The sequence below is a fragment of the Myotis davidii genome, unplaced genomic scaffold, assembly GCF_000327345.1.
Source record: "Myotis davidii unplaced genomic scaffold, ASM32734v1 scaffold327, whole genome shotgun sequence".
Classification (NCBI taxonomy): domain Eukaryota; kingdom Metazoa; phylum Chordata; class Mammalia; order Chiroptera; family Vespertilionidae; genus Myotis; species Myotis davidii.
The window spans coordinates 4,761,718-4,784,257 of NW_006298628.1; the positions used below are offsets into that span (position 1 = coordinate 4,761,718).

Below are 22,540 nucleotides of genomic sequence, written 5' to 3' on the forward strand. Positions count from 1 at the left end.
TTTCTCCTGCGAGCACCTGGGGGGGAGGGGGGGACGACGGCACCATATATCTTAAAATTTTTCATGGTTAGGAAATTTATTTACATATCATGTGACAATTAAATATGAAGATAGTTTCAGTGATGGCTAATTCCTCAAACTTCCCTGAGAATTGAGATTTCAAAATGTTCTGTCATGTGATCTTTTTTTGTCTTTTTTTTTTTTTTTTCAATAAACTTAGGATTCAGGTTGTTTGCCATTCATCTTTGGAAAACAAACAAACCAATTTTTTTTGATTCACATTTGTCTCCAGCATCAGCCCCACTTATTTATCTGCTTCTCACCTTTTAGCTAAACTTCTGGAAAAAAATGGTCTGATCAGTGTTTCCGCTTCCTCTATTCCAGCGGTTCTCAACCTGTGGGTCGCAACCACTTTGGCGGTCGAACGACCCTTTCACAGGGGTCGCCAAGGTAAATGCCTTTGACGGGAATCGGACCTGGGACCCTTCAGTCCGCAGGTCGACGCTCTATCCACTGAGCCAAACCAGTTAGGGCCAAAATATATATTTTTTAAAAATCTGTTGATCACACAAACATTCTCACATATCTAAAATCCAAACCTTACAAGTGCAATTAAAGCAGTATGTTCTAACTTTTGCAAAAAGTTTGAATTCCAAGGGTTTTAAATCCCATTCCCGCTCTAACCACTTCAATTTGGTTTCCATTCCCACTACTCCACAAAAAAGTTTTGTCAAGGTCAATAGCAGGATTTATGTCAGCAAAATTAACTCACACTTTTTGTCCTCACCTTACTTGATTTTTCAGCAACATTCAACATAGCTGACCACCCACTCCTTCTTGGAACACTCCTTTCATGAATTCCGTTACACCACACTCTGCTGATTTTCCTCCTGCCTTGCCCTGCTGCTCTTTCTCTTTTGCTGTCTCCAGCCTCCTCCACATGACTACCTAAGTAAAATGTTTCTCAGGCCTCAATTCTGAGTCCTCTTCTCACTACATGCTCTCTTTAGGTGATGCAATTCATTACCATGGCGTTAAAAATCATTTATGTGCTAAGGATAACCATACTTCTAGCTAGCTCGACCTTTTATTTAGAGGAGGGGTTCACCAACCCTGCCCCCACTACTATTCTCCACATTGGCACTCTTTTTATTTCCTTCATAATACATAGCATAGTTTTAATTATTTCTTTTGCTATTTACTTGTTTGGGGGCCTGTTTTTCTTACCTGACTATAAATTCCATGAGGGCAAAAGCATTGTCTGTTTTCTTTACCAAAGTATTGCCAATATTTTGCATACATGGCACATAACAAGCATTCAATAAATATTTTTGAATAAAAAAATGAAGACACAATTTATATTGTTATAAATGTATACATCAAAATTAAATGTTATAAAGCTTTTGTTGTTCAACTATCTTTTAAAGTCAACATTTAAACAATAAAAACACAGTCTAAATATATATATAAAGATGATCCACTGCTAATCCATAATGCGCTGTAAGAGTGATGATAAATTTCATGGATACTTTTCAAATGGTGGTTAATATTTCTCAGGCTATAATGTGCATAAGAATTCCTAAGGAACCTTGTTAAAATGCAGACTCTGAATCAACAAGTCTGGCCTAAGAGTCTACATTTGTAATAATTCCCAGATGTTGCCTGCTGCTGATCTAGAGACCACACTTAGATTAGCAAGAAAGGATTCTTGTACATAATTTGTGAACCAAACTGAAATACTTAAATATATGCTGGACCCTAATTTTGTGGCTAGTATAAATGCAAGGTGGTTTTCGTACACATTATCTTATTTAGGCTGTAGCTGGTCTCTTGCAGTATAGCAAATGTAGAGTGGTTCTCAATCTTACCAAGTGTCCCCTGTTTAGCAAAAGTATTTTATAACTAGAGGCCCGGTGCATGAAAATCATGCATTGGGGGTGGGGAGTGTCCCTCAGCCTGGCCTGTACCCTCTCACAGTCCAGGACCCCTCAGGGGATGTCCACCTGCCAGCTTAGGCCTGCTCCCCCCGAGGGAGCAGGCCTAAGCTGGCAGTCAGACATCCCTCTCATGGTCCGGGGTTCTCGCAGTCCAGGACCCCTTGCTCCTTATTGCCTGCCTACAGTGGAGGTGGGAAGCTCCTGCCACTGCCGTTGAGCTCACCAACTGTGAGCCTGGCTCCCCCTGTGGGAGCGCACTGACCACCAGGGGGCAGCTCTTGCATTGAGCATCGCTTCCCTGGTGGTCAGTGTGCGACATAACGACCGGTCGTTCCACCGTTCAGTCAATTTGTATATTAGGGTTTTATTATATAGGATACCTCTTTTACCATCATGAATTAAACATAACCTATCCTCCCAAACAAGTTGTTTTTAAAATAAAGCCCTAACTGTAATATAATAGTGAAACTGATGATGAGATAACTTGTATTTCAATATGCAGATGTACCAGAATAATTACTCTAGAAGACATAATAATAAAGTAGTCAGATATATTTGTAGAATCGCCATGAATGCAAGAGCTAAAAATGCAGGAGAATGCAGGTTGTATCAATAAGGGCCAGAGTCTTGGCTCTGAACTAAAGAATCATCTCTTAATTTATATAGTAGTTGCATTCTTAGACAATTTGGATTATATTAAAACCATGCAAAAATACTTCATCTTTATATATAAAATGGAGTTCGGTTCTAGCAGTCATTAGACATACGTAAAATGTTACCAAGTATCAGAAAAGAGAGAGATTCCAACTTAGAATGAAGGACAACTTCCTATAAGACATGGCATTTGCCAAAGCCGGTTTGGCTCAGTGGATGGAGCGTTGGCCTGCAGACTGAAGGGTCCCAGGTTCGATTCCGGCCAGGGGCATGTACCTGGGTTGCGGGCACTTCCCCAGTGGGGGATGTGCAGGAGGTAGCTGACCAATGTTTCTCTCTCATCGATGTTTCTAACTCTCTATCTCTCTCCCTTTCTCTCTGTAAAAAATCAATAAAATATATTAAAAAAAAAAAGACATGGCATTTGGGATAAACCATAATGGATGAGAGAGGATTTCAATTGGCACAATGGTGATCATATTAACAGTGCTGAAAAGTCAGAAATTAGTTTGGGTTGGAGAGACCATGAGTTCATTTTTGGATTGTTGAGTTTGAACAGCATTAGAAAAATGGGGAGTTAGACAAAGTAGGAAAAACTAAGCAGCCCAGAATAACATGAGGGGACAAAGGATACCATTGGCAAGGAATATTGAAGCTACATTGTAGGTTATCTGAAATGCCCAACTAAGAAATACTTAAAATGGCCCAGCTGGCCAGTGGTTGAGCATCAACCTATGAACCAGGAGGGATGGTTCGATTCCCGGTCAGGGCACATGCCCAGGTTGTGGGCTCGATCCCTGGTGTGGGGTGTGCAGGAGGCAGCCCATCAGTGATTCTCTCATCACTGATGTTTCTATCTCTCTCCCCATCTCCCATCCTCTCTGAAATCAATAAAAATATTTTTAAAAGAAATACTTAAAATGGTTTTTGAGTAGGGGAATAACTTGAGATTTTAGGAAGATCATTTTGGCAGCAATCTTCAAACTGGATCGAAAGAGGCAAGTTTAGATACAGGGTTACCAAGATAAAAAAACAAACAAACATGCAGCCATCTGAATCAGTAATTTTCAAAATGTGTTCAATGGGACTCCAGGGTTCCAGAGGGCTGCCACAGGTGTTGATCTGTGGCTGGGGAAGGAAGGGGCCAATAGCTTAGGTAGGCCTAGCAATAGTCTCTTGCCCTCTTTCCCCATCTCAAGTGGAATATCACACTTGAATCTGTCCCACAAAAGATTTTTTAAAATATATGTTTGTTATTGATTTTAAAGAGGAAGGGAGAGGGAAACATAGAAACATAAATGATGAGAGAGAATCACTGATCAGCTGCCTCCTGCACATCCCACACTGGGGACTGAGCCCACAACCCATGCATGTGCCCTGACCAGGAATTGAACTGTGACCTCCTGGTTCATAGGTTAACACTCCACCATATAGCCACGCCGGCTGGGCTATTTCTCAAATCCTGAGTGGTACAGCTTAAGCCTTTGTACAGGGAATAGGAAAGTTACTGATACTCTTACTTAAATAATTTTACATGAACAAATATGCACAGGAAAAAATACTTTGGAAATTGCAGCACTTCACTGAAATAAAGAATGCAGCACCCTAGCTGGTTTGGCTCAGTGGAACATCAGCCTGCGGACTAAAGAGTCCCAGGTTTGATTCCCGTCAGGGGCACATCCCTGGGTTGCAGCCTCGATCTCCAGTAGAGGGCGTGCAGGAGGCAGCCAATCAATGATTCTCTGTCATCACTGATGTTTCAATCTCTCTCTCACTCTCCCTTCCTCTCTGAAATCATTTTTTTTTAAAGAGAAAAAAAAGAGAATGTAGCAAATCCAAAAGTTAGAAGGAACTATATTATTTTTCCCAGAGCAGAGCCAATATTGGATTGGAAAGATGGTAGTATTCATCCTATTGGATTTAGCCAATATTTCAAACTCTTCTACCAAACCTCTCAATGTCACTATTTACCTTACTCTCTTTACCATAAAAGCCAAACCAATGGTCAAATGACCAAACATACAGGAAACGCATTCATTAATTCATTCAATAAATATGACTGCACTCCTACTATGTGTTGGGGACTGGGCCGTGATAAAAAAAATCCCAACATTTTAGAATATGACAGTCTAGAAGGGGTTACAAGTGTATTAATGTCCAAAATATGTAAGTAATCTATTTAAACAATCTTTAGATAATTAAGAGTTAAGAATAAAAAATATAGTTTTGTATTATGATGCCATTGAAATGTTTACTATTTCCCCTATAAAAAAGTTTTCTTTATAAACGAATAACCTGATGTTTTCATTTTTAAAAACACTCAATTATAACATTTTAAAATAAATCTTTATTGTTGAAGTATTACATATGTCCCCTCCCCCCCCAATAAGTATAATTTGTGATATGTGTACGTGTTGCCAATTTCATTGATATAAAATGTTAGGTGAGCTGATTTTGAATTACTGATAATGAGTAAAGAATATTGTTCTAGCCCTAGCTGGTTTGGCTCAGTAGATAGAGCGTTGGCCTGCAGACTGAAGGGTACCGGGTTTGATTCCAGTCAAGGGCACATGCCCATGTTGCGAGCTTGATCCCCAGTAGGGGGCATGCAGGAGGCAGCTGATCAATGATTCTCTCTCATTGTTGATGTTTCTATCTCTCCCTCTCCCTACCTCTCTGAAATCAATACAAAAATATATTAAAAAGAATATTGTTCAATAAATGCTTTTATTCTGTTTCATATCCATTAGTAAACACAACGTTTTTATCTCTCTTAAATGGGACACATCCTATATAATAAAAGGCTAATATGCAAATCGACCAAACAGTGGAATGACCGGTTGCTATGACACACACTGACCATGAGGAGGCAGATGCTCAATGCAGGAGCTGCCCCCTAGTGATCAGTACGATTCCACAGGGGGAGCACTGCTCAGCCAGAAGCCAGGCTCACAGGCTGCCGAGTGCAGTGGTGGTGGCAGGGGCCTCTCCCACCTCCGCAGCAGCGCTAAGGATGTCCAACTGAGGGCTCCCGGACTGTGAGAGGGCGCAGGCCAGGCTAAGTGACCCCTCCCCTCCGGCAAGTGCACAAATTTTGTGCACCAGGCCTCTAGTATCTAATATATGGTATCAACTCCATATTATTTTGATTTACTGTACACAACTTTGGACTCTAAAAACTGGATGCAAAAAGCAAGTTTCAATTAAGACTGAAAAATTTATCATTCATAATCACTAGGGATTACAGTATTTTGAGATATTACATTATAGTAATAGTTATACATAGATCATATTTACATATACTAGAAATATACTATAATTACTTCTATATTATTTCACCTTTTTGTAGTGATTTAAAAGATTCTAGGGCCGAAACTGGTTTGGCTCAGTGGATAGAGCGTCGACTTGCGGACTGAAAGGTCCCAGGGTCGATTCCGGTCAAGGGCGTATGCCTGGGTTGCGGGCACATCCCCAGTAGGAGATGTGCAGGAGGCAGCTGATCGATGTTTCTCTCTCATCAATGTTTCTAACTCTCTATCCCTCTGCCTTCCTCTCTGTAAAAAATCAATAAAATATATTTTAAAAAAAAGGTTCTAGGGTCACCCTTATGATTTTTAATTATTATAAATACTAGAGGCCCAGTGCATGAAATTCACCACTGCCTGCCTGCATTACCCCTAACCGCTTCTGCCTGCCAGTCTGATCGCCCCCTAACTGCTCCCCTGTCAGCCTGATTGACGCCTAACTGCTCCCCTGCTGGCCCGATTGCCCACAACTGCCCTCCCCTGCTGTGACTGCCTCCTCCACTAGGACCTGCCTCCTCTGCACGAGGTGGCGGAGACACCCGCACCGGCCTCCTCTGTGCCACGTGGAGCCCAGGACCCCAGGCCTCACCGCGTGGAGCGGCCGCTGGGACCTCCTCCACTGTGCATGCAGCCATCTTATGGTGGCCATCTTGTGATGGCCATGTTTGTGGCGGCCATCTTTGTGGTGGCCATCTTGTGGCAATGTCATGCGTGAGGGTATGAGGACCACCTAGGCTTTTATTAGTGGAGAAATTTATTTTTAAAAGGCCAGGTAGCAGAGTGCACTATATGTCCTTATGATGTTTAGGTTCTCTTTTCACAATAATTAGTGAATCTTAGCACAAAAAAAGATTTATTGAGCACTTACTGCATGCAGGTTTCTGTGTTAATCACTCAGTTCTCATACATGATCTAAGAACTATTGCTTGAGTTAGGAGCCAATTAACAGTGGCTGGCCAATAAAATATCTACCAATGATATTTTAGTCCCAAATAAATATAAGTATATACTAGTATACATATATATATTAATGACAAATTTATAATAAGATATTTAAAAGGTATCACTGAAAATTTTTATGCTAATTTTAATCATCTATATTTTGCCAATTGAGAAAACAAATTTCTTATATCTGATCTGTATTTCAATGGACTAATATGTGATCCTAAAAATCTGCTGATATAAAGTTAATAGATAAGATCTGGCTTTAAGTGATAGGCTAGCCAAAAAACACACACAAAACCCCAAATTTTTTGTTTTCTAAGCTTCCTTCTTCTATTATACCATTTAATTGAGTACTTTAAGAATTTTCTGAGTTCTACCAAATAATTGCTAATACCAATCCCCTACTCACAAAAACTCATAAAATAAAAGGCATCATAATAAACATAATGAAAATTACTCCTCAGCACTAGTTTCTTAACTGAATGCAACAAACTCTGAGGGTCTTTTACGAACCAGGAACTATTTCTGGCACTGAACGTAGAAAAATAAGAAGCTTAAAGACTAGTGGGGAAATAAACACTTAAATCAATAAGTAATTTCAGTACAATTGGCAAAAGTATGCACAGAAAGGAAAGGTCTCCAGCCTGAATAAGTACCAGAAGGTAACAGGGAAGGTCATCAGAAGGAGATTATGCCTGAGTCTTGAAAGATGAGCAGACAGGCACAATCAGGTAACGAATGGGGCGAAAATTTTAGCAGACATAGAAGAAGTGTGAAAGAGTCTATTTCATTGGATTATAGGAAATTTTCTAAAATTATGTCCTACTAGGACCCCATGACCTTTCTGTGGCTTTTGTTTCTTTGACCTTTACCATTTCATCCTTCATCAGCTCATAATGGAGGGCTATTACACTCCACCATTCGAAGGATATATCTTTGTAAATCTCAACCATCCAGAGCATGGAAAAGGACCTTGAAATGTAAGATGGCTTCCACAAAAACAATGTAGTAAGAAGTAGAAGAAAAGACATCTTCTTTGTCTTCTCATCAAGAAGGAAACAAAAAGTGCACAATAACCAGGGAATATTTAGTGTAGGGACATTCTGTTCTGCACAGTTCAAAACCCCTATGAGAATATACTATAGAACAATATGTTACCTGATGGTCAAAATAGTGACCCTGGGTCACCAAAATAAAGTTATCTCTTGTGTACCTGTTTATAAAGCAGAGGGCAGTAAAACAAATACACTTAGAAAAATCTCTATCCAATATTGTTTAAATAGAAAGATTTTATATTAAATAAGAAACATGCCAATACTTGTGAAATTCATATTTATGAACCACCTCATTTCTCAGCCATACCAGATAGATGGAATTAATTATTATAGTACAAATAACAAAATTTAGCAACATAAATAGTCTTTGGATAGAAAATATGTAGGATTATCAGAACAAATAAGCAGCACATAATGCTAAATAAACTGGATTACAAACCATTATTCGTGCTCACCTTTCACTATTCTATATAAGTAATGTACTTTGAAAAACAAACAAAAAGAAAATATTTAGGATCACAGATTGTGAGAAAAAATTTATAGCTTCTGATTTATTATGTACATTTACTATTTTTATATGACAAGATTTCTATTTCAAAGGCATATTTTATTTGATATTTGCACACATAAAGTCTCAATAAATGTCTATTGAATAAAAATATGAATGAATTTAAAAAGATTTTGTACGCTAAAGAAATGTCTAACTATACAGCTTCACAGTAAACTCTAGCATATCAATTTGACCAACAAACTGGGCAAAAAATAAAGGCATTCCATAAAGTACTTGACTTTCTTACATTGTCAAAAAATGAGAAGTATACAATATAGATCAAATCTCTATGCTAGATTGAGACCAAAATATCAAAATAATATAAATACACTTTAAATATCACACACATGAGCCATATTAGTCAATCTTGGGTGGCTATCAATGAACAAGATATTTTACTATATTACTCTGTCCTCAAGGACTTGATGTTAGAATAGCTTAAGTCACATCTTTAACCATTTTTAAATTTTTATGTTTTGATTAAGTATTGAAATTTTTGCATTAAGCTTACTATATACTATCCATCTCCATGGCCTTATGAATTTAGTCATCTAAACTCACAACTGATCACTGACCTATTTTCTACATTGTATCTCTTTCCATATATAGTACATTCTGAATTCTATACAAGTTTTCATTCCTTCCTTATCCAGGGCAGAGTCTTCATCCAGGCTTACCTAAAAGTCTTCGTTAGGGCATTAATATCCTAATTTATGCTATTTAGTTAATAATTTCTTTACTTCACATTAAATGAACTTGGTAATAGTAACATTTACAGAGAAACACTCTAATTTCCATGAATTTATGCTATTCTGTACGTTATTCTTGAGAAGTGAAATGGCTAAGACTAGAAAAAAATATTGTTGGCGTCCTGATTTATAATTTTATAAAAACAAATTCAGCAATTCATTTATAATAAAAGCATGAGAGTTCTTAAAAGTATTTTTTCATAGTGTACAGTAATCTAATTTTTTCCTGTCCTTGGCCAGAACTTTTACGTTAAAAATTACACTTCATAAACCATTTTTAAAATATTCAAAGTGCCAATTTTTAAGGGTTATTTAAAAAACCCTAATAATTAAAAAATTTTAAAGCATAAAGAATTTTTCATAAAACACTTGAACATTATTCAATAATGGCCATTTTAAAAGTTTCTATGAACACACTAAATACATACTGTTCATTGACTTATTTGGCATTCTACTTAGAGAAAAAAAAATGTGTATATGGGCCAAGGTAGTTTAAAAAAATTGTTAGCATACAAATTGAGGATTTAGGACCACACCATTGCACTCAATTATATTGTGAAATAAAAGCTTCATCATATTTATTTTCATATCCCAAATTAATCTAACTTTAATAACTTCATATGCTCTAGACCTAAGATGAAGGTTCATTGGCAATAAGAGATCCTTTGATTTTTATGAAGAAAAATCCATGCTATTCATGATATTTATAAAATTAACATTTCAATTAGGTGTCATTCTCTCATTTATTAATTGAACGAATACATTTCTCATAAATTCTGATTTTCTAAGTAGGACCACCTCCCCCAATTTGAGATACATCTGCCATTTTCAAGATTTTAGTAACACTTGTTGAAAAGACTATTGAAACATTTATAATAGTGTGAAATTTTAGTTATCCCAAAGAAATACATGTTGAAATTTTTTGGAGAAGCAAAGATAATTTTATGGCTTTCAAAATTAATTCAAATGAAACTCAATGTGCGCCTGATTTTTGCTATGGGTAAAAAAAGGATCATTGGAAGATCGCGTTCCAAGGGACCAGCAGGTGCCAACCACTTTAAAATTTACCTTTCCTATATGACAGCATTTATTCTTAGAAGAAGAAAAAAAGTCACCTTTCTTTCTAAACATGCCACTCAGATTAGCCTAAATCCAATGGACACTGCGGCCATAGGTGAAAAAAGAAACATCCAAAGGGATTATTTATTCCAAGCCATGTTTGCTGCCATTTCAGGGTCGCCGGTAAGCACTCTTCCTTTGTAGACTTAAGAGTTGACCCCTCATGTGTGACACCCCCTAAAAAAACATTTCGGACAAGTTACCACTTTCCAAAGTTGGCAAGAAGGGAAGCAAATGAGAGATGTATGAGAACCGACGCGCTTTTCCCTCTGAAATGCCTCATGTTTACTTTTGACAAAAGAAACAAATAGAAGCAAAACCGAGATTCAGAAGGAACTCTCTCTGCTGCGTGCCCTGGCCGAGTTTTCAAAGACCCTTTACCAAAGAAGCAGGCTGGAGGCTCACCTTCCATCTCGCCGCCTGGCTGGGCTGGAGAGGCAGCTCTGGCTACCCGGCCACTCCACGTGCTCCTGCCGTCGCCAGGACGCAGCTCGCAGCTGGCGGGAGATTCCTGGCGCGGGGAGTCCCCAGGATCCGCTGCCGAGTCGGCGCAGACCGAAAAGGGCAGGAGCCCGCGACCTGCTGGTGCGCGGGGTTACAGCGGCGCTGGCTGGCGGCGGCTTTAAAAGACGCTCACGGAGGAGCGCAGGAGGTTCCGCGCCTCCATCCCCTTTTTGAATGTCAAACTGGAGAACCCCTATAGGATGGAAATGGCGCATCAGCAACTTGTCTCAAAATGTCTATTTTAGAAGGATATGGATGAGAGAGTATTATCACCTTGGGGGAAGGGCGGGAGAGTCCGGATGGCTTTCTTGCAAGGTTAAGGTAAAAGAGGCTTGTCTTAAATTGAGCAAAATCTGGAACTTTGGGTCTAGATTCCGAGATCAGAGCCATGAATAACAATGAGAACTTCATTCGAAGTATTATGTTTTTCTTCCTCAGTTTTTCATTTCACATGATAAAAGTTCTTGGTCCAAATTTGCAGAAATTTCTAAGACAGTTCAATAGGATTTGGACATTTTTACCAACGTTTTCATTTTTGGAAGCAATTCTCTCACTTGGGTTTTCCTTTCTGGGAACTGCTTAGTTTATCTGCCACCAATCACAAAATACTACACACACTATGTCTGAATTTTTTACTACCCTGCCTTCTTTCAAATAGGACCCCAGACAACTTACAAAAATACATATATAATGTATCAGAAAAGTAAGTTTTTAAAAAGTGGAGTTAAGAGTCAGGGGATAAGATAGTAAAATTAACTCAAAGATGTTAGTACACAAAGATGTACTTTAAGCATCTTTTCCCAACATCCTTCCCACTTTATAGAAGTAAAGCACACATCTGACTATAGGGAGAGGAAAGGGGAAGTGACCACATAGTAGTTTTTCAAAAGCAGAGCTTTTCTTCACACTTAAGTCTAATGGACATGTTTAGGTGAGCCTTATAAAGATACCCAGGGTACTGAATTGGACAATATGTGAATGATTCTCAAAAAGATCACTATCACCTTTGGTATACATTTATATTATTAGTGTATATAAATATATCTGAGACTTAGGATTGGGAGTTTGTGCATCAGCAGACCATATTGGAAGAAACCCACTCTTACAAGTTAAAGTACGCTTGCAATTTTATGAATTTTAGTTTATTTTAAATATGCCTTGGTACAGAAGGTCAACATATATACATATGTATGTATGTGTGTGTGTGATTTTTTTTTTTGAATGAGTGAATGCATTAGATAGGCTTTAAGGCCAGGGATCTCTATAGCTTGTATGGGTTGGAGTTCTACAGGATAATATCAATGTCAGAGAAATACTCTAAACACCAGGTCTAATTTTAGTATTGAAAGGGGAAATTTGTTGTTTGTTAGTTTCTAAAAGCAAAAAATAGCACATCAAAGTAACAGAAGAGGAACTGTAAAATTTCACAGGGATGGTGTAAGGATGAATATTAAAAAGTTATAAAAAACTTTTATCTTCCATGGCAATGTTCTTTATAGTTAACATTGGAACGTGTTACTACTAAATAATTCGAAATTGTGTATTTCGAACTCCAGAGAGTGATACCTAAGAGGATAGGTAAAAAGTAAGCGGGTGAAATAATTTATGTAGCTACTCTACAGACCTTAAGTGTGGGCTTCACATAGTGACTTCCTTCCAAAAAAGCATAGTAACTTTAAAGTAGAGAAACCTGATAAACACTACTTCAGCGGGTTACCAAGGTAACATTAACAGTGTAAGGCATGTTGACAGAATGTTCACTTGATATGATGTGAGGAGAATGGCATTTTACCTCTGTAGTCTTCCACACCAAAAACCCATAACCCCAGACTACTAGTGAGAAAAACATCAGGCAAATTCCAAGAGAGACATTTTTCACAGTGCCCTACCAGCTAAGGTCAAAGGTCAGATCGATGCCATCAGAACTATTACTAGCTGTCAAAGTCATCAAAATTAAGAAATGCCTGAGAAGCTGTTTCAGCTAAGAGGAACCCCTAAGGACACACAATAACTAAAGGTAATGTGGGATCCAGGATGGGATCCTTGACCAGAAAAAGGACATTGGCTAAAAAAATAAGGAAATCTGGCCCTAGCTGGTTTTGCTCAGTTGTTAGAGTGTCAGCCTGGGGACTGAAGGGTCCCGGGTTCGATTCCAGTAAAGGGCACATGCCCAGGGTGCAGGCTTGTTCCCCAGTAGGGGGCAGGCAGGAGGCAGCCAGTGAATGATTCTTTCTCATCACTGATGTTTCTATCTCTCTCTCCCTCTCCCTTCCTCTCTGAAACCAATAAAAATACACTACTCATTTGGTTAAGTCTCTTCTGATAGTATTCAAGTTTATCCTACAGGATTTACAAGGATCAATTACTTATAACTGGGAAGCTAATAAAACGCTGGGTTTATAACGCGCTTTGACTAAAACAGGAATAAACTCTGATAAACTTGGAATCAAAGCTCATTGGTCTTCGTTTTCATCACCATAAGAAGGAACAGTTGAGGCTAAACTGAATCTAGACAGGGTAACTGACAGGGGTGGATCTGACTCAGTGAATCACATTTCACGGCTGATGCTAAGTAAAATTAACAGTGACTAAAAATGAAATCACTGACAAAGGCTGCTCCTGGACCATCAGAGACAGTCCAAGTACTGACTCGGCTGGAAGGAAATAAAACTGAAAAAAGAAAGAAACAAAAAAAAAATACACCACCTCTTGATCTCACCCAAAATAATCCTTCTGCACCCTGACTGAACCTTGGGCTCTCTCCCCACCAGCCTACTCAAAACCACGACCGAGGGTGTCCCGCTGCTAAGAAACAGTCAACACAGGCGGCTTTCGGCCCCCGAGTGAACGGCCAGGAAGGAAGCACGGAGACCCAGGCGCGGGCCTGGCCTCCCTCTGATCTCGCCTTCTCCATCCCCACAGGGAAAGCAGCTTTGGGCTCTGGCCCGGCAATAGCGCCCATGTCTCAGAGCAGGGTGACCGCACAGATCTGCATGACCGGTCTCGCCTGTCCTCTGGGGAAGTTGAAAGCCAAGAGTAAACGTTCCTCTGGAGCGGGAAGGCATGGAAACACCTTCTTCGTCTCGTGGGTAGAAAAATGCAGTTGGGTACAAAATGAGTCTAAGACTTTGAAAAAGGTTGTGGCACGGTTTCAGACACTGTTCACGAGAAAAACGACATAGGAAATGCTCTCCGTTCCCTGTGAGGAGGAAGTTCTCGCAAGCTTCTTTCTCCCTTCCCCGGGGCCTAATATAATCGCATGCCCAGCCCGCCCTACCCCACCGCCATATTGAGGACCTGCGGTGTTCTTCTCATCGAACTCTTCGGCCCTTAGCCTAAGGAAGTGGCCCACACTCCAAGCCTGGGGTTCTTTTCCCGTCCTCTTTCCTTCCGGCAAGGGCTGCTCCAAGAAGTACGGCGCCCAGCGCGCGCGCGCAGGGGGAAAATGGCGCCAGACGGGAGGCGCGAAGCTTCCACACGACGCAGACCGCGTGCGCACGCGCACGAGGGGGCGGGGCGCTGGAGGTGGGGTGGGGAGGCGTTGGGCGGGGCCGAGATAGGAAGTTGCAGGCCCCCTCGGTGCCCACCCCTGGGGGACGCTAGCCCTTGCGAGGCGATGCGAGCGTGGGTCTTAGTCTCCGCGGTGCTCTGGTCCCTCACCAGAGGTGGGCATCCTCCCGCCCGGCCGCCAGGACTCTCCCCTCTTGCCTGTCCTACCCCCTTCGCTTCACCCCGCCCTGTCCCACTCTGAGCCCCTGGCTCCTCTTCGACCTAAAATGTCAGTGGTTTCTTTCCTCCGCAGTTGGATGGCAGCGTTTTTCCGAATTCACTGAGAAAGGCTTCGTGTATGGCAAGCTAGTGCACACAGGTAATAAAGACCTCGTCACCTGCACAGTCTAGCAGAAGAGCCGGGTGCCGTGGACCTGCTACAGTTGTTCCCGTGGAGGGAAAGGCAGCGAAGGCTTAGTGACCGTCTCGCGTGGGCTTTGCTGCACTGGCTGAAGGTTGCCTCGCGTCGTCCTGACAGCTACCCTACTGCGCCTTAGTCATGTCACCTGGCCTCCAGCCCCACATCTCGTAAGGATAAGGAACTAGGATTCGGTCCCGATCGCTTTCGCCGATGCCACCTCATTTCCAGGTGTCTCTGCTGCTTTGCAACGCACCAGGCCCACTCAGAGGAGTCCTTTCCAGGACTGGAAGTCTCTCTCTTTGGAACACTCTTCTCGCTCCGCCTTCTTATCTAGAACTCCTCCTACAACATCTTTTAAGGTTCAGCTCAAATGCCCTTTATCACTGTGATGGAACTTTCCCACATTCCCCCAAACACTAGTCAAATGGCTAACTTTAGATAACTTTGGGCCGGTTCATAGCATTGCTCATGTTTGGAATCTCTCATTGTTTGGAGCTCTGCCCCTCCCTGACACCACAAAATTGTAGGACAGTGTCTTCTTTATATGTTCAGAACCCGAGTGTTCAATAGGCTTTAAAATTAATATCTTGAGGGCCACATTGGTTCCAAGCAGATTATTGATGCTTCCACCAAGTCTGAAACAGAATAGGTTAATTGCAGAAAATCAACCTAGTATGCCCCATATAGGATTAATTATTGTTCCCAATTAGAGGACATTTATAGTTAAATATCAAGTTTCCTTTAGGGGTGACAATGATCATCTAAAATAGTTTCGCAACCAAGCCCAAGTCCTTTTCTGATCTTTAAATTGATTCCATTAACCCTTCAAATAATTATGATTGCAGGGAGTTCTGAATTTGTACATTTTATTGTGTACATTTTTATAAGCAAAACTATAATATTACAGAAAAAGAAAAGTATTGACTAGTAGTCTAGAGTTTTAAAACCTATGAGAAAGAGCCCTGGCCGGCTTGGCTCAGTGGATAGAAGGTCTGTGCAGGTGCCGGCGCAGGCGGAAGGGTCCCTGGTTTGATTCCGGGAAAGGGCACCTACCTCGGTTGCAGGCTCCTCCCCTGCCTGGGCCCTGATTAGAGATGTGCAGAAGACAACCAATCCATGTGTTTCTTCACTTCGATATGATATTTCTCTCTTCCAGTCTAGCTAAAAATCAATGGGAAAATATCCTCGGGTGGGGATTTAAAAAAAAACACTATGAAAAACACAAAGGGCTTTAGCATTCTAAATGTTATCATGAATGATATGCTGATTTTAAAAATAGTGAAATCTGAAAAGAACTAATCAGAATATCTTTGGGACAAAATGGTAGGTATTGCATTTATTAAGTTAATTTTGCTATATAATGTAGTTATGTTATTTTATCTTGTCACAGTGAAGATATATGTAGAATTACACCATAATAGCCCATTCCTTGTCTGTATGGATATACAACTTGCTAAAAAAGAAACAGTGGACCCTACCTACTTATGGATTGGGCCTGATGAAAAGCCATTAACAGGTAAATTGTTTGATTTTAATACCTTCCTTTTTATGATGTAAACACTTTTTTAGAAAAGCACTATCACTTATTAGAATGAACAAATTGAAATTTAATTTTTTAAAATATATATTTTATTGGTTTCAGAGAGGAAGGGAGAGGGAGAGAGAGATAGAAACATCAATGATGAGAGAGAATCATTGATTGGCTGCCTCCTGCATGCCCCACACTAGGGATTGAGCCCTCAACCTGGGCATGTGCCCTGACCAGAAATCAAACCGTGACCTCCTGGTTGATAGGTCAATGCTCAACCACTGAGCTACAACAGCTGGGCTGAATTTTAATTGCAATTCCACTTGCTCCATACTTAGATAAATCATATGTCTTGGTCTGTGCCTTATTTTCTCCTTATGTAGAAACGGAAGCAGTAATTTTTTGCACCCCACTTCCCAGAGTTGTATTAGTTCAAAAATTTTATAAAACCTAAAATTTATCCTCATAGCACCTGTAAAAGGAGATGAGGTATCTAATATGTAATTTTCATGATATTAGAAGAGTGCCATGGATTATAAATATTAATTTATGTCTTATGTGAAGAAACTGTATAGCATTACAGGGCAATGTAATTTTATTTACTGAATTATTGGTATAAACCAATTGAAATTAGATGCATCAAGAAATGAATTAAAGAAAACCAAAACCTATTTCAAAGCTGTACTTATCTCATATGGTTCTCCAAAGAGTAATATGACAGAATTAAGATTTTGTTGAATTCTTAAAGTTAAAACTGCCCATTAAATTTTACATTTTTGTATTTATTTGTAACCCTAAGCTTACTAAATGATGTTTGAATTGTTATATATTAAATAACTAAGTAATTTACTATTTCTGTTTAGGAAATTATCGAATAAATATAACTAAAACAGGAAAGCTGATGGTGAAAGATTTTCTGGAATCTTTATCTGGACTTTATACATGTACTCTTTCTTATAAGATTATCAAAGTACAAACCCAAAAAGAAAAGATGGTAAAGAATAGATATGACTTTATGATGTTTGGTAAGAATATAGGCACATTTTAACTTAATATACTTAGCTTGGATCAGAATTAAGTATATGGTTTCTTTAGTGAAAATGATTCTGTCATATCCAGGGTATCCCCCAAAAATGTACATGCACTTTAACAGCTGATAGCTCAATTTTGAAAATGAAATGTATTTTAATAAACACTGCCTTTATAATTATTCTAAGTGTGTGTATACATTTTTGGGGACACCCTATATAATCATTATGATTTACAGAGTATTCTGGGTGTATTTGACCAGGCAAACTCTTAAATTAATGTCAAGATAGTGTATACTAAATTATCCCCTTTCAGCCTCCCACTTCCCACTATTTAGGTATGCAATCTACTTTGTCATAATTTTGACAGGTATCTTAAAAACTGATGTTTAATCCTATAAAAGCAAATTAATGATCCCTTTCATTGGCTATTCTGACAACAATGACACTCTGCCAATGAAGACCCTCCCCCAATCTTATTTTTTCCTTGATACTGTTAACATATATATATAGCCAGCCCACCAAAGCCATTTTTTATGTGTACTGAGTAGATAATATATCAAATGAAAATAACATTTTTTTCATTTAGTTATTAGTTTTGTATAGTTTTATGAGAGCAAACTGATAAAACGTTTTATTGTTAAGTGTGTATGCTGATTTGTAAGATTGATGGATTTACTATTACATGTTATTTGAAAATTGTTACAGATAACTAATGTTAGGCACAATTGTTTTTATTTTTATCTTCCTTTAAGCCTATCGGGAACCTGATTATTCATATCAGATGGCCGTACGTTTTACCACAAAATCTTGTGTAGGAAGATATAATGAACAGCTTTTTATAGTGCTGAAGAAAATCTTGAATAATTTAATTTCTGATTTGTCTTGCCATATCAAACAACCATCATATAAATGCCATTTTGTCAAACTTCCAAAACATGGCCTCATACCTGAATTATTTATAGCCTTTCAAGGTAAAAAAAAATTTCTTTAATTTTATGAATTTAATCTTGAACCATGACAGATTATAAAAGTAATTACCATATTAATATGAGCTATCTTACAAATAGTAGGCCTTAAATGTTTATTAAGCACTAAAGTATATAGTTAGTCTTTAATGGTTAAAAAATTAACACATTACAGTATTTACCTTCAATTGTGATATATGGTTCCTTATTTTTATAAATATGGCTTTTAACTATGCAGCTAAAATTTACCATAGCTTTTTACAGAATTTTATATTGGATTTTGGAGAACTTAATAAAAGGGAGGAGCCAAAATAACTTTATTTTTATTTATTTTAAAGCCTTGTAGTTACTTCCATTAGCCCCCAGATGGAGTAAAATCATAATGCATAAATTATTTAGTTTGTGCAACTTTATTACTGGGATCAGATAGATTCAACCCATGCACCCATTCATACTGAGTTCAGTATTTAGAGCTTTATTGGAATTTTTGGAACTTTTTAGAATCCTTTTGTGAAGATGTCATTTTTCCTTTCCAGTTCATGCTTTTGTACCACAGTGGAAAAGTGCATGCAATGAAGCTGAAGACTGTGAAGATATCACTAATCATAATATCCTCCAGGTGAGAATTTCATTGTAAGGGGAACGTATTTGAATAGTCAATAAAGCTATTTAAAATTTTTCTAACTAATTCAAAAATCTATTTCTCCATGTTGTGAATATTTATCAATAATAAAGACATTCTACAGAAATAGACTTAAATTATTCTTTTATTTTAAAAGCTTAAATATAAAGTATTATTGACTTTTGATTTTGGCTATTTATACTGAGATTGTGAGTCTTGGCTATTTCAAGATGCTTTGTTTTGGAATAGTACATATGGAATATTATATAGCTCCCTAAGTTAACATATATTTTTCAGTGACAGAAGATGGTTTTTGTCCCCCAAATGTTAACTAAGCAGTAGCTTGAAGAACAACCTCACAATCAGGTCATCCTAGGTTAAACCAGTGGTTCTTTCAAAACTGTGTCTATGATCTATATCAGTAGGGCCTTGACTTACGAGTGTCCCGACTAACGAGTTTTTCGCGATATAAGCCGTCTCTCAGCCGATTTTTTGCTTTGAGTTGCGAGCTAAAATTCGGGTTACGAGCCAGCTTCAGATACCCCACCACTAGTTAGCGCAGCGAACGTCACAGTGAACGCCACAACATCAGCCCAGCATCACATGTCTCACTCATTCACTTTTTGATTTGACGTACGAGTAATTTGAGTTACGAGCTCTGTCACGGAACGAATTAAACTTGTAAGTCAAGGCCCCACTGTATACAAAAGCCTAAGTGACCATTAGGACCGGATATCCAGACGACCAGATGACTGGCCAGTAGCTATGATGCACACTTACCACCAGGGAGCAGACATTCAATGCAGGAGCTGCCCCCTGGTAGTCAGTGCACTCCCACAGCCAACCTCCCATGGCTGGCCAACGTCTTGTGGTCCCTTCCCCTGGCCAGCCGGCCCGATTGGCCCTGATCTGGCCAGGCTGAGGGACCTCACCTGTGCACGAATTCGTGCACCGGGCCTCTAGTGATCATAATAGTAGCTGTCTCCTCGGCCATCCTCAGAGGCTAAAGACATAGTCTAAAAAAATCCCTTCACACTCCTGGTCTAGTTCCTGAGCCCATAACCTTTATATTGTGCATGGGTTATGGGAAGCACTGAGTTTATATTAGTCCTTATTAAACTCTATGCTTAAAAAAATAAAATAAAATTTATTCATTAGTTTATAATGCTGATTAGAGAAAACGTTTAGTTTCCATTTTACTTGGTTCTTTGGAATTAGAAATAATAAATATTATCTAAAAATGGAATAGACATGCTGCAAATAATTCAAAATAAGTGTTTATTAATCTCAAGTTAATTTTTCTTAACCAGTTTACATATGAATTTGATAATAGTTGATAAGGTCAAGGCTAATTTTAGTATTAACATAACTTTTCAGGAATTCATCTTTTGTGTAAAACATGGATGGCGTGAGTGTGCTGATAGTACGTTTCATTGCCTCTGATGCAGGAGGAGAAATTGCTTCACAGTTTAGTCATTGTATTTCTCATTGCTATTTTAAAATATAGGCAAGAGATCGAATAGAAGAATTTTTCCGAAGCCAAGCATTTATTTTCTACCATGGCTATAATAAAACTCTACCAGCTATGCATTTTATGGACCACAGTTTTCAAATGGCACGTATGGATAGCTGTCGTCCAGGCTTTGGGAAAAATGAAGGTCTACACAGTAATTGTGCTACCTGTTGCGGTAATTATAATAAATATCTACAGATGATGTATTATAGAATTGTATACCTGAAACCTATATAATTTTATTAACCAACTCCAATAAATGTAATAAAAATTATATATATATATATTAATATTTAGGGTACTTAGTCAGAAGAACAAATTAATAATACACTTAGGATAATTGAATTGAATCTTTATAGCAATCCTCTTACAAAAAAAAGTTATATTTAACCAAAGAAAAGTAAAAATTCAAAGACCAAATTTCTAAATGTAATTATCTTCATCTGTATTAATTCTTCCTAATATACTCCTTTATATTACAGAACATTTCTATAGTGTTCTGACTTAAGCTACTATACTGTGAAGGAACACAGAATGGTCCTACCTAGAAAACAGAATTGGAATTAGGAACTAGAGAATTAGGTATAGGAACTCATACATGGGGCACTGCAGAAGATACTATAAAATGCTGATACTAATGGGAAAGATGGGATTCTAACTTTCTCCTGCCTTTAAAATCATTAAATTACAATGTTTGAAATTCGTAAATATTCTCTATAACTTACTTGACAGAACATTACTCAATATATCATAGGTTTAGAAATGATGTGTTATTAAAGGCAGCTTTATACTATTGGTATAAAACACCTCTACTTGAAATTATAATAATCTACTCCATGTGTTTTCCTCTGCAGTGGTTTGTAGTCCTGGGACTTTTAGTCCTGCTGCTGATGTTACTTGTCACACTTGCATTTCCATCCTTGCCTACGGAGCTAAATTTTGTCCATAAACTTCAAACGAAAATTGCAATATGAAGACTAGAGGTGAAAGCATTGCTCCTTGCTTGTGGAAGTGGGGGACATGAGATTCGTTCACATCCCCAAGCATCATAGTTCCATTAAGAAAGTCCAATGAGACCAAAACGTTGGAAAACATACATTTTAGAAACTAAAAAAGAAAAAAAAGATAGTTGACATGGCATTTCTAAGAAGGCATTTAATCTAATATCTCCATTGTACAAAGGAATGTGTATTTAGTGGATGATTTTTAATGAAATGTTTTGTTTACAAACTGAATCTGTTGCTCTGTGCCTACGACTATATTAAGGTCAAGAAGAGTAGCAAAGTATAATACAATAAAAAACTTTGTACTTTCCAAATATTAATTTGCTTGAAATCACTTATACAATATAAAGGCATATATATTATTTTTGTATTTAGAAGCAAAAAATTCTTTTTTTTCTGTCTGCAGGCTGATGCTCTATCCACTAAGTGAAACCAGCTAGGGCACTTCTTTATATCTTTGATTAAACAAAAGTCTTTAATGTTAATATAGTTATAATTTTGCTTTTCACATTTAGGTCTGAAATATTCCTGGAATTTTTAGATATGCTGGGTGGTAAGAATCAAATTTCATTTTTTCTCTACGTGGTTACCCAATTGTCCTGGACCATTCATTGAAAAGTCTAGCCTTGACATATGTTCCCCTCTCTCTCAATTTCTTCTTCTTAAAGCGCTCCCTTTGACATTTCCTGCAATGCTAGTAAAAAAAATAAAGTAAGGAAATGTCTAGACTTTCCCCACTAATCTGTAATGATACTGCTCCCATATATCAAGTGTCTGTTTATGCATGAGAATCTATGTCTGAGCTGTTTCTTGTTTCTGCTTATTCTTGTTCATAGTGTCATTTCCTTGTATGCTTTGTTATTTTTTACTGGGAACCACTCTTGTCCTTTAAATGTTTTCTGTGGAAATGAAAATAACTTCCTCCAGAAAAGATTTGTGTTTAGTTCTGACAGGTATCTGGGTACACCACCGATCCTGTTCCCTCATAAACTAAGTCTGCAATTTGAGATACTCTGAAACACCCAGATGATGAAAATGCAGGCTAAGTTCTGTGAAAAGACTAGCCTACGGCCACAATATTTCAGAACTTTTGTCTTTTTTATAAACCTCTTCTTCACTCAATCCCAAAAGTCTTCCCCACAGTTTCCT

The 22,540-nt window shown here is 38.3% G+C and overlaps 2 protein-coding genes across 2 annotated transcripts in view; one reads left to right on the forward strand and one right to left on the reverse strand.

Annotated features, from left to right (window-relative positions):
- IKZF3 (IKAROS family zinc finger 3) overlaps positions 1-10,982 on the reverse strand; it is a 74,974-nt gene extending 63,992 nt beyond the window's left edge. The window contains exon 1 of the mRNA XM_006774309.2: positions 10,720-10,982. Coding sequence (XP_006774372.1) covers positions 10,720-10,726 — 7 coding nt within the window. The 5' untranslated portion in view covers positions 10,727-10,982. The remainder of the gene's footprint in view (positions 1-10,719) is intronic.
- Positions 10,983-14,434: 3,452 nt separating this feature from the next.
- Positions 14,435-21,587, forward strand: ZPBP2 (zona pellucida binding protein 2). The gene is made up of 8 exons (XM_006774313.2): positions 14,435-14,483; positions 14,621-14,686; positions 16,119-16,244; positions 17,120-17,281; positions 18,040-18,258; positions 18,789-18,871; positions 20,382-20,562; positions 21,242-21,587. Exons 1-8 carry the CDS (start codon positions 14,435-14,437, stop codon positions 21,334-21,336), a joined length of 981 nt encoding a protein of 326 aa, XP_006774376.1. The 3' UTR covers positions 21,337-21,587.
- Positions 21,588-22,540: the final 953 nt, after the last annotated feature.